General features: G+C 41.0%; 1 protein-coding gene across 1 annotated transcript; it reads left to right on the plus strand.

The window, feature by feature from the left end:
- Window positions 1-10,242: 10,242 nt before the first annotated feature.
- LOC101322568 (gamma-crystallin D) lies at window positions 10,243-11,956 on the plus strand. Its single transcript, XM_004319351.3, has 3 exons — window positions 10,243-10,251; window positions 10,332-10,574; window positions 11,684-11,956. The coding sequence occupies exons 1-3, from the start codon at window positions 10,243-10,245 to the stop codon at window positions 11,954-11,956; spliced, it is 525 nt and encodes a 174-aa protein (XP_004319399.1).
- Window positions 11,957-12,542: the final 586 nt, after the last annotated feature.

The following is a 12,542-nucleotide window of genomic DNA, read 5'->3' on the forward strand; positions in this document are numbered from 1 at the left end:
TCAGTAATTTTCCCACTGCATTCACAACTTGGCTAACTGTTTGGGGCAAGAGGCCTAGCTTTCAGCCTGTCTTACCTTTCAACCAGCGTATGCCTGCCTCACTAAGCATAATCATTTCTAGCTTTTGCTTAAAAGTGAGATACACGTGACTCTTCCTTTCACTTGAGCACTTAGAGACTACTGTAGGGTTATTAACTGACCTAATTTCAATACTACTGTGTCTTAGGGAATAAGGAGGCCCAAGGCGGGGAGAGAGATGGGGAATAGTCTGTCGGTGGAGCAGTCAGGACACACAACATTTATGATTAGGTTCTCTGTCTTATATAGGTGCAGTTCATGGTGCCCCCAATTACAATAATAACATCAAAGATCACTGATCACAGTTCACCATAACAAATATAATAATGATGAAAAAGTTTGAAATATTGTGAGAATTACCAAAATGTGATACAGAGACTCTAAATGAGCAAATGCCGTTGGAAAAATGACCCTGCTAGACTTGCTCAATGCAGGGCTGCCACAAATGTTCAATTTGTAAAAAAACACAGTATCTGCATAACTCATTAAAGCAAAGCACAAAAAAATGAGGTATGCCTGTAAGCGAAACAACCTTCTTTAAGATGACAAGGAGTAAGGCTTCCTGGAAGATGGCGGAAGAGTAAGACGCGGAGATCACCTTCCTCCCCACTGATATACTAGAAATACATCTACACGTGGAACAACTCCTACAGAACACCTACTGAACGCTGGCAGAAGACCTCAGACCTCCCAAAAGGCAAGAAACCCCCCACGTATCTGGGTAGGGCAAAAGAAAAAAGAATAAACAGAGACAAAAGGATAGGGACGGGACCTGCACCAGTGGGAGGGAGCCGTGAAGGAGGAAATGTTTCCACACACTAGGAAGCCCCTTCGCGGGCGGAGACTGCGGGTGGTGGAGGCGGAAAGCTTAAGAGCCGCGGGGGAGAGCACAGCAACAGGGGTGCGGGGGGCAAAGCAGAGAGATTCCCGCACAGAGGATCAGGGCCGACCGGCACTCACCAGCGCGAGAGGCTTGTCTGCTCACCCGCCGGGGCGGGCAAGGCTGCGAGCTGAGGCTCGGGCTTCGGTCGGAGCGCAGGGAGAGGACTGCGGTTGGCGGCGTGAACACAGCCTGAAGGGGCTAGTGCGCCACAGCTGGCCGGGAGGGAGTCCAGGGAAAAGTCTGGACCTGCCGAAGAGGCAAGAGACTTTTTCTTCCCTCTTTGTTTCCTGGTGCGCGAGGGGAGGGGATGGGATTAAGAGCGCTGCTTAAAGGAGCTCCAGAGACGGGCGCAAGCCGCGGCTAAAAGCGCGGGCCCCAGAGACGGGCATGAGACGCTAAGGCTGCTGCTGCCGCCACCAAGAAGCCTGTGTGTGAGCACAAGTCACTATCCACACCCCGCTTCCGGGGAGCCTATGCAGCCCGCCACTGCCAGGGTCCCATGATCCACGGACAACTCCCCGGGGAGAACGCACGGCGCGCCTCAGGCTGGTGCAACGTCACGCCGGCCTCTGCCACCTCAGGCTCCGCCCCGCACTCCGTGCCCCTCCCTCCCCCCAGCCTGAGTGCGCCAGAGCCTCCGAATCAGCGGCTCCTTTAACTCCGTCCGGTCTGAGCGAAGAACAGACGCCCTCAGGCGACCTACACGCAGAGGTGGGGCCAAATCCAAAACTGAGCCCCTGGGAGCTGTGAGAACAAAGAAGAGAAAGGGAAATCTCTCCCAGCAGCCTCAGGAGCAGCGGATTAAATCTCCACAATCAACTTGATGTACCCTGCATCTGTGGAATACATGAATAGACAATGAATCATCCCAAATTGAGGTGGACTTTGAGAGCAAGATTTATGATTTTTTTCCCCTTTTCCTCTTTTTGTGCGTGTGTAAGAGTATGCTTCTGTGTGAGATTATGTCTGTATAGCTTTGCTTCCACCATTTGTCCTAGGGTTTTATCCGTCCGTTTTATTTTTTTTTTCTTTCTTAATAATTATTTGTTTATTTTAATAACTTTATTATATTTTATCTTATTTTATTTTACTTTATCTTCTTTCTTTCTTTTTATCCTTCCTTCCCTCCTTCCTTCCTTCCTCCCTCCCTCCCTCCCTCCTTTCTTTCTTTCTTTCTTTCTTTCTACTTCTACTAATTCTGTCTACTTTTTCTCCCTTTTATTCTGAGCCGTGTGGATGAAAGGCTCTTGGTGCTGCAGTCAGGAGTCAGTGCTGTGCCTCTGAGGTGGGAGAGCCAACTTCAGGACACTGGTCCACAAGGGACCTCCCAGCTCCACATAATATCAAACGGCAAAAATCTCCCAGAGATCTCCATCTCAACACCAACACCCAGCTTCACTCAAGCTACAGTGCTGGACATCCTATGCCAAACAACTAGCAAGACAGGAACACAACCCCACCCATTAGCAGAGAGGCTGCCTAAAATCATAATAAGTCCACAGACACCCCAAAACACACCACCAGACGTGGACCTGCCCACCAGAAACACAAGATCCAGCCTCATCCACCAGAACACAGGCACTAGCCCCTCCACCAGGAAGCCTACACAACCCACTGAACTAACCTTAGCCACTGGGGACAGACACCAAAAACAACGGGAACTACGAACCTGCAGCCTGCAAAAAGGAGATCCCAAACACAGTAAGATAAGCAAAATGAGAAGACAGAACAGCAGATGAAGGAGCAAGATAAAAACCCACCAGACCTAACAAATGAAGAGGAAATAGGCAGTCTACCTGAAAAAGAATTCAGAATAATGATAGTAAAGATGATCCAAAATCTTGGAAATAGAATGGACAAAATGCAAGAAACATTTAACAAGGAGCTAGAAGAACTAAAGATGAAACAAGCAACGATGAACAACACAATAAATGAAATTAAAAATACTCTAGATGGGATCAATAGCAGAATAACTGAGGCAGAAGAACGGATAAGTGACCTGGAAGATAAAATAGTGGAAATAACTACTGCAGAGCATAATAAAGAAAAAAGAATGAAAAGAACTGAGGACAGTCTCAGAGACCTCTGGGACAATATTACACGCACCAACATTCGAATTATAGGGGTTCCAGAAGAAGAAGAGAAAAAGAAAGGGACTGAGAAAATATTTGAAGAGATTATAGTTGAAAACTTCCCTAATGTGGGAAAGGAAACAGTTAATCAAGTCCAGAAAGCACAGAGAGTCCCATACAGGATAAATGCAAGGAGAAATACGCCAAGACACATATTAATCAAACTGTCAAAAATTAAATACAAAGAAAACATATTAAAAGCAGCAAGGGAAAAACAACAAATAAAACACAAGGGAATCCCCATAAGGTTAACAGCTGATCTTTCAGCAGAAACTCTGCAAGCCAGAAGGGACTGGCAGGACATATTTAAAGTGATGAAGGAGAAAAACCTGCAACCCAGATTACTCTACCCAGCAAGGATCTCATTCAGATTCGATGGAGAAATTAAAACCTTTACAGACAAGCAAAAGCTGAGAGAGTTCAGCACCACCAAACCAGCTTTACAACTGCTAAAGGAACTTCTCTAGGCAAGAAACACTAGAGAAGGAAAAGACCTACAATAACAAACCCAAAACAATGAAGAAAATGGGAATAGGAACATACATATCGATAATTACCTTAAATGTAAATGGACTAAATGCTCCCAACAAAAGACACAGATTGGCTGAATGGATACAAAAACAAGACCTATATATTTCCTGTCTAAAAGAGACCCACTTCAGACCTAGAGACACATACAGACTGAAAGTAAGGGGATGGAAAAAGGTATTTCATAGAAATGGAAACCAAAAGAAAGCTGGAGTAGCAATTCTCATATCAGACAAAATAGACTTTAAAATAAAGACTATTAGAAGAGACAAAGAAGGACACTACATAATGATCAAGGGATCGATCCAAGAAGAAGATGATATAACAATTGTAAATATTTTTGCACCCAACATAGGAGCACCTCAATACATAAGGCAAATACTAACAGCCATAAAAGGGGAAATCGACAGTAACACATTCATAGTAGGGAACTTTAACACCCCACTTTCACCAATGGACAGATCATCCAAAATGAAAATAAATAAGGAAACACAAGCTCTAAATGATACATTAAACAAGATGGACTTAATTGATAATTATAAGACACTCCATCCAAAAACAACAGAATACACATTTTTCTCAAGTGCTCCTGGAACATTCTCCAGGATAGATCATATCTTGGGTGACAAATCAAGCCTTGGTAAATTTAAGAAAATTGAAATTGTATCAAGTATCTTTTCCGACCACAATGCTATGAGACTAGATATCAATTACAGGAAAAGATCTGTAAAAAATACAAACCCATGGAGGCTAAACAATATAATACTTAATAACGAAGTAATCACTGAAGAAATCAAAGAGGAAATACCTAGAAACAAATGACAATGGAGGCACAACTACCCAAAATCTATGGGATGCAGCAAAAGCAGTTCTAAGAGGGAAGTTTATAGCAATACAATCCTACCTTAAGAAACAGGAAATATCTCGAATAAAAAACAAAACCTTGCACCTAAAGCAATTAGAGAAAGAAGAACAAAAAAACCCCTAAGTTAGCAGAAGGAAAGAAATCATAAAAATCAGATCAGAAATAAATGAAAAAGAAATGAAGGAAACGATAGCAAAGATCAATAAAAGTTGGTTCTTTGAGAAGATAAACAAAATTGATAAACCATTAGCCAGCCTTATCAAGAAAAAAAGGGAGAAGACTCAAATCAATAGAATTAGAAATGAAAAAGGAGAAGTAACAACTGACACTGCAGAAATACAAAAGATCATGAGAGAGTACTACAAGCAACTCTATGCCAATAAAATGGACAACCTGGAAGAAATGGACAAATTCTTAGAAATGCACAAGCTGCCAAGACTGAATCAGGAAGAAATAGAAAATATGAACAGACCAATCACAAGTACTGAAATTGAAACTGTGATTAAAAATCTTCCAGCAAACGAAAGCCCAGGACCAGATGGCTTCACAGGCGAATTCTATCAAATATTTAGAGAAGAGCTAACACCTATCCTTCTCAAACTCTTCCAAAATATAGCAGAGGGAGGAACACTCCCAAACTCATTCTACGAGGCCACCATTACCCTGATACCAAAACCAGACAAGGATGTCACAAAGAAAGAAAACTACAGGCCAATATCACTGATGAACATAGATGCAAAAATCCTCAACAAAATACTAGCAAACAGAATCCAACAGCACGTTAAACAGATCATACACCATGATCAAGTGGGGTTTATTTCAGGAATGCAAGGATTCTTCAATATACACAAATCAATGAATGTGATACACCATATTAACAATTGAAGGAGAAAAACCATATGATCATCTCAATAGATGCAGAGAAATCTTTCGACAAAATTCAACACCGATTTATGATAAAAACCCTCCAGAAACTAGGCATAGAGGGAACTTTCCTCAACATAATAAAGGCCATATATGACAAACCCACAGCCAACATCGTCCTCAATGGTGAAAAACTGAAAACATTTCCACTAAGATCAGGAACAAGACGAGGTTGCCCACTCTCACCACTCTTATTCAACATAGTTTTGGAAGTTTTAGCCACAGCAATCAGAGAAGAAAAGGAAATAAAAGGAATCCAAATCGGAAAAGAAGAAGTAAAGCTGTCACTTTGCAGATGACATGATACTATACATAGAGAATCCTAAAGATGCTACCAGAAAACTACTAGAGCTAATCAATGAATTTGGTAAAGTAGCAGGATTCAAAATTAATGCACAGAAATCTCTGGCATTCCTATACACTAATGATGAAAAATCTGAAAGTGAAATCAAGAAAACACTCCATTTACCACTACAACAAAAAGAATAAAATATCTAGGAATAAACCTACCTAAGGAGACAAAAGACCTGTATGCAGAAAATTATAAGACACTGATGAAAGAAATTAAAGATGATACAAATAGATGGAGAGATATACCATGTTCTTGGATTGGAAGAATCAACATTGTGAAAATGACTCTACTACCCAAAGCAATCTACAGATTCAATGCAATCCCTATGAAACTACCACTGGCATTTTTCACAGAACTAGAACAAAAAATTTCACAATTTGTATGGAAACACAAAAGACCCCGAATAGCCAAAGCAATCTTGAGAACGAAAAACGGAGCTGGAGGAATCAGGCTCCCTGACTTCAGACTATACTAGAAAGCTACAGTAATCAAGACAGTATGGTACTGGCACAAAAACAGAAAGATAGATCAATGGAACAGGATAGAAAGCCCAGAGATAAACCCACACACATATGGTCACCTTATCTTTGATAAAGGAGGCAGGAATGCACAGTGGAGAAAGGACAGCCTCTTCAATAAGTGGTGCTGGGAAAATTGGACAGGTACATGTAAAAGTATGAGATTAGAGCACTCCCTAACACCATACACAAAAATAAGCTCAAAATGGATTAAAGACCTAAATGTAAGGCCAGAAACTATCAAACTCTTAGAGGAAAACATAGGCAGAACACTCTATGACATAAATCACAGCAAGATCCTTTTTGACCCACCTCCTAGAGAAATGGAAATAAAACCAAAAATAAACAAATGGGACCTAATGAAACTTCAAAGCTTTTGCACAGCAAAGGAAACCATAAACAAGACCAAAAGACAACCCTCAGAATGGGAGAAAAAATTTGCAAATGAAGCAACTGACAAAGGATTAATCTCCAAAATTTATAAGCAGCTCATGCAGCTCAATAACAAAAAAACAAACAACCCAGTCCAAAAATGGGCAGAAGACCTAAATAGACATTTCTCCAAAGAAGATATACAGACTGCCAACAAACATATGAAAGAATGCTCAACATCATTAATCATTAGAGAAATGCAAATCAAAACTACAATGAGATATCATCTCACACCAGTCACATGGCCATCATCAAAAAATCTACAAACAGTAAATGCTGGAGAGGGTGTGGAGAAAAGGGAGCCCTCTTGCACTGTTGGTGGGAATGTAAATTGATACAGCCACTGTGGAGAACAGTATGGAGGTTCCTTAAAAAACTACAAATAGAACTACCATATGACCCAGCAATCCCACTACTGGGCATATACCCTGAGAAAACCATAATTCAAAAAGAGTCATGTACCAAAATGTTCATTGCAGCTCTATTTATAATAGCCCGGAGATGGAAACAACCTAAGTGTTCATCATCGGATGAATGGATAAAGAAGATGTGGCACATATATACAATGGAATATTACTCAGCCATAAAAAGAAACGAAATTGAGCTATTTGTAATGAGGTGGATAGACCTAGAGTCTGTCATACAGAGTGAAGTAAGTCAGAAAGAGCAAGACAAATAGCGTATGCTAACACATATATATGGAAGTTAAGAAAAAAAAATGTCATGAAGAACCTAGGGGTAAGACAGACCTACTAGAGACTTGAGGATATGGGGAGGGGGAAGGGTAAGCTGTGACAAAGCGAGAGAGAGGCATGGACATATATACACTACCAAACGTAAGGTAGATAGCTAGTGGGAAGCAGCTGCATAGCACAGGGAGATCAGCTTGGTTCTTTGTGACCGCCTGGAGGGGTGGGATGGGAGGGTGGGAGGGAGGGAGATGCAAGAGGGAAGAGATATGGGAACATATGTATATGTATAGCTGATTCACTTTGTTATAAAGCAGAAACTAACACACCATTGTAAAGCAATTATACTCCAATAAAGATGTAAAAAAAAAGATGACAAGGAGTAATGGGTAGTATGGTGAACTGTGGAAAGAATGAACCAACCCAAAGCATTACCAAAAACATCTAAACACTGTGTCAGCCAAGCGAAATACATCTCCAAGTCCACAGCCCTCAAGGCTGTTCTTATTTCCACATTGGTGTGAAAACTGGGAAGATCCACCAACAATGGACATCACAGTAGTTTCCAGTGAATCCTCCCCCACCATGAAACGCCTTGGTACCATGTAAGCCCTCGAAACCCAACCATAGAGCCTGGGTAAGTGAGGAGAGGAAATCCCAACAATGAGTAAAGTTAAATTTTCTCTCCATCCCAGTGGAATGAGACTTAGATTCATAAAATATTCTGAGTTACAGAAAATAAGGAAAGTGGTATTTCTTATACACTTCATTTTGTAGACTATTTACACTAGCTACACAAATCATTAACCCTGCATGCAGCAAAATCTGAACCTGAACTAGTCTCTTTTTTCTTCACTTTTGTTTGAAACCATGTGAATATTTATAGAGTGACAAAGGGTTACTTCCTGGACCAGAGCTCAGGACAACAGGGTGTTTCTTCTCTCTTGTTCTCCCTGCAAAGACAGTTGCTATCATTCATTCCAGGCAACTGGTGTAGAGCGCTGCTTCTGTGCCACAGGTGCAAGGAGTGTCAGGTCTCAACCTATGTTCACTTAGCACACTAAGTACAATTTGGGACTTAGGTTTTATACACATCTGTCACTCCCAGAATTTTCTGTAGAGCACTGAAATTAAGCCACATTTTGGCCCACAGCATTCACATTTCAATTCTATGAGAAGAGTAGGGGGTTTTCCCAATTTCTTTCTCCAGGCTGAAATAAAGCCTTCTGTCTTCCCGGTTAATGAAAAAGCCAAGCCCAAAGTGCCCTTGTTTTGGTCCTCCAGTTGGATCCTAAATTTCGGCTGTAGCTGCATGTCAGCTGAAGTGGTGGTCCCCACTGACACCCCCATGCTGCTCCTCTAGACGCTCTCTGGGACTCTGCATTAGGGTTCTCATGTTCTACTGTTTTCACCCATGAACACACTCCCCACAGAAACAGCTCTGAGCAAAATGATGGGTTTTTTAAAATTTATTATTATTTTTCATTCTTATTTTTTTCATTTTTAATTAAAATGATTTTTATTCTTTAGATTCTGGCTGCATATATTCCACTAGGCTAACATAAGTAACTCTGCAAATACATGCCTTTACATACTGGATAACAAGAACTGAAACACCATATTATACATAGTTGGTGTCTAATTGATAAATATCAACTTACAAAGATTTATGACCCAAAGGAAAGACAAAGTATTTCAATGAGTCAACATAGGACTGTGACTAATTCTTTGAACATCAAAGAGGCTAAAGGCATAGGTCATCTTCCCCTCCAGCGCTCTTTCCAGTCCATCAGACTATCCTCTTCCAGGCTGATAAATACTTTCTAAAGTCTTCCTAGAGTCCAAGCTTCTAGATGTTTATTCCTCCCTCTCGCTACACCATTCCAGCTATAGCTCCTCTTTGTGTTCGTGCAATTAATTTCCTCTAAGTCAAAAGCTTTGTGTACTCTTGTTCCCCATAGAACAAACGTGTATCTAGATCCTACCAGAAATGGGTTTCTTAGGAATTTGGTTTTCTTTTATAAATAATCTAAGAGGTAATCTGATTTTGTATTTTAAAAGTATTACTTTTTCTTATTTCCTTAAGCTTTTAGAAATTTCCCTTTTCGTTCTTCTTTCTGAGATTAATCATCTTAAAACTATTCTCCCTTTTGAATTACAAGTAACCAAGATAAAACCTCCAATCTTCAGTCTACTTCCACGTATGACTGCAACAAAATCAGACCAAATACTAAAGATCTGCATTTGCTGTTTTTTTTTTTACCACACTGAAAGTTTGAAATTTTGTGAACCTTCTTGGTAAAACATTCCAATTTCTTGCACCCTTTAATGAGGAAGCTCTCTTAAAAGACTAATTTGAAATTTTCAGTATTCAGTGCAGGTCATTTCCTTCTTATTAACCTTCGTATTCAATATTATGGCACATACTTCGTACAGATCAGTTTATATTTGCCGTATTAAGACTCTGACTTTTTTGCTCCACCGCTTTTTGTTTTGTTTTGTTTTTCCCCAACCCATACAAATAAAAGAGTGGACTATATATGAAATGGCTGAAGTTCTACTTCTATTATTAAATAGACAATGTCCCAAATTACTTTTTTTTTTTTTTCCAAACTGTCTCAATAGCATCAGCTAGTGATAGAAACTCCAGAGAGAATGGGACCAAAACCCACAATGAGCCCCATGGACTCTGACAGCAAAGAGAAAAAAGAGTACACGAAAATCCCCTCCTCACCCGGGGGCCCCTTTTGTGTCGTTCCTGCCAACGCAGCAGCCCTCCTGCTATATAGACCCGCGCGCCCGCCCCACCGCACTGAACTCGCATCCCCGCATCCAGCAGCCATGGGGAAGGTGAGCCCCGCGCCGGCGGGAGGGGCCCGCAGCCGGGCTGGAGCCCAGGCCTCTGAGCCCTGTCCTTCCCTTCCCTGCAGATCACCTTCTACGAGGACCGGGGCTTCCAGGGCCGCCACTACGAGTGCAGCAGCGACCACGCCAACCTGCAGCCTTACTTGGGCCGCTGCAACTCGGTGCGTGTGGACAGCGGCAGCTGGATGATCTATGAGCAGCCCAACTACCTGGGCTGCCAGTACTTCCTGCGGCGCGGCGACTACCCCGACTACCAGCAGTGGATGGGCCTCAACGACTCCGTCCGCTCCTGCCGCCTCATCCCCCACGTGAGTCCAGTTCCATATCATTCTGGTTCACTTTGGACCCAGAATGGATAGTTTCAAGCAAAGGTTAAATATTTGAAGTAGTGATCATTTAGAATAATTGAGAGTTTGGGGAAAAGGTAAGCTATGGTATATTAGTTCAATATAATTTGCCTTGAACAGAAGTAAATTGTTGCCCAGGTACCAGTTAATCAACAAATATTTATTAAGAATGTATCCGCTGCCCCGGGCATGTATAAAATAGAGGTCCTGACCTGGAACCATTTACAATGGAGTTGTAGAAAAAACACTAATATCCAACAGAAAAATAATTAGGTGCTAGTGAGTTTCTGAGCTGACAGGAGTTGAAAAGGAAAATTTTACAAGGGTTCATTCTTGTAAGACTCTTTCCCCTTTTTGCCTCCCAATTGCATGTTTTGGTTTTCCCCACCTGTACAAATAAAAGTACTTTTTCTCAGTAGAGAGCAATGCAGAGATTTTATACACAGGCTACAAATAATTCATACGTGTCTTAAAACACTAAGGTTTTTTAAAAATTAGTCCTTGGGCTTACTCATTTTTCTTTCCCATTTTTCCTCATTCTATTCATAAATTACTAAATGAAAATCAAGTATGTAACTGAGAGATTTCAGATGTTTCACTTTGCTTTCCACAGAAACAAAAGCATCTAAGCCCTTGGTGATTTTTCCAAGATTTATTTTAAACTCAATGTAGAGTAATTCATTTCATAAACGGACTTTACTGTTCAAAGACACATGCTTGAAAATTTAAAATAATTCTTCAAAATGGCAAAAATAGTCATAAGCTGTTAAGGATTTGGGTTTCTCTATGGTACAGTGTCCTGAGTGTGATTAACAGTTCATCCTGGGAAATATTTGAATATATTAAAGAGTGAGATTTCCTTCTTAATTTTTAGTCACACTTTATGATCTTGGAAAGGTACTGAATCTCCACCTTTGAAAATGAAGAGTATACAAAGATTCAGAAATAATTCATTTTTACCATATATTTGAAAATGGCTTGAGCTGGTCCTCACCAAACTGAATGGCATGAATGTGTTGGAATCATTTCATGGTTTGCTTTTCTCCTCTTTCCACCTCCGGATGGGCCAGGCTGGCTCTCACAGGATCAGACTTTATGAGAGGGAAGATTACAGAGGCCAGATGATAGAGATCACTGAGGACTGCTCCTCTCTTCAGGACCGCTTCCACTTCAATGAGATTTACTCTCTCAATGTGCTGGAGGGCTCCTGGGTCCTCTATGAGTTGCCCAGCTACCGGGGAAGGCAGTATCTGCTGAGGCCGGGGGACCACAGGCGCTACCATGACTGGGGGGCTGTGAATGCTAAAGTGGGCTCCTTGAGGAGAGTCATAGATTTCTACTGAAATAAGTGCATCATTTCTCAATCTGGAAAGTAATAAAATATTTTCTGTTTTCCTGGCAATGGTTTGCTTGTATTTTTCCTTTTGTCCTACATTTATTATTTTATTTATACACTCACACACACACACGCACATACACACGAGATGCACGTGGAAATCAAGGTGTGTGATCTACGGGTAACAAAGAAAATTCTCACAATAGAACTATGTTTTCAAATGAAGCAGAGCTTTACAGTTTACAAAACACTTCATAATACATTATCTTATTTGATTCTCTGGCCTTTAAACATATTGCTTCTTCAAACCAGATAGTGAGATATCTCTTCAGTTTTTCTTTGAGGAGTGAGGATCTGAAAGCTGAGGTTCAGAGATAGTGTGACCCACTTCTTAAATCAGGGATTCTGAAGCTGGCTACAATGGGCTTCAGAAGATTTTTTAATTCCCTAAATTGTATGTAAAATTGAGTTCACAACTCTCTGGCAGGCGGACTCTTTTTTTTCTCCTTTCATTATTTTGCCTTTTTTTTTTTTTTTTTTTCTTTCCCGTTTGATTTTGATGCTGAACTGGTCTCATGACACTCTCTGGACAT

This window comes from Tursiops truncatus, chromosome 7, assembly GCF_011762595.2.
Source record: "Tursiops truncatus isolate mTurTru1 chromosome 7, mTurTru1.mat.Y, whole genome shotgun sequence".
NCBI lineage: Eukaryota > Metazoa > Chordata > Mammalia > Artiodactyla > Delphinidae > Tursiops > Tursiops truncatus.

What these genes read in the sequence shown, in the direction of transcription:
- LOC101322568 (XM_004319351.3), top strand. An exon ending in CCTGCCGCCTCATCCCCCAC is followed by an intron (nt 10,575 to 11,683) that starts GTGAGTCCAGTT and finishes CGGATGGGCCAG; the next exon opens with GCTGGCTCTCACAGGATCAG.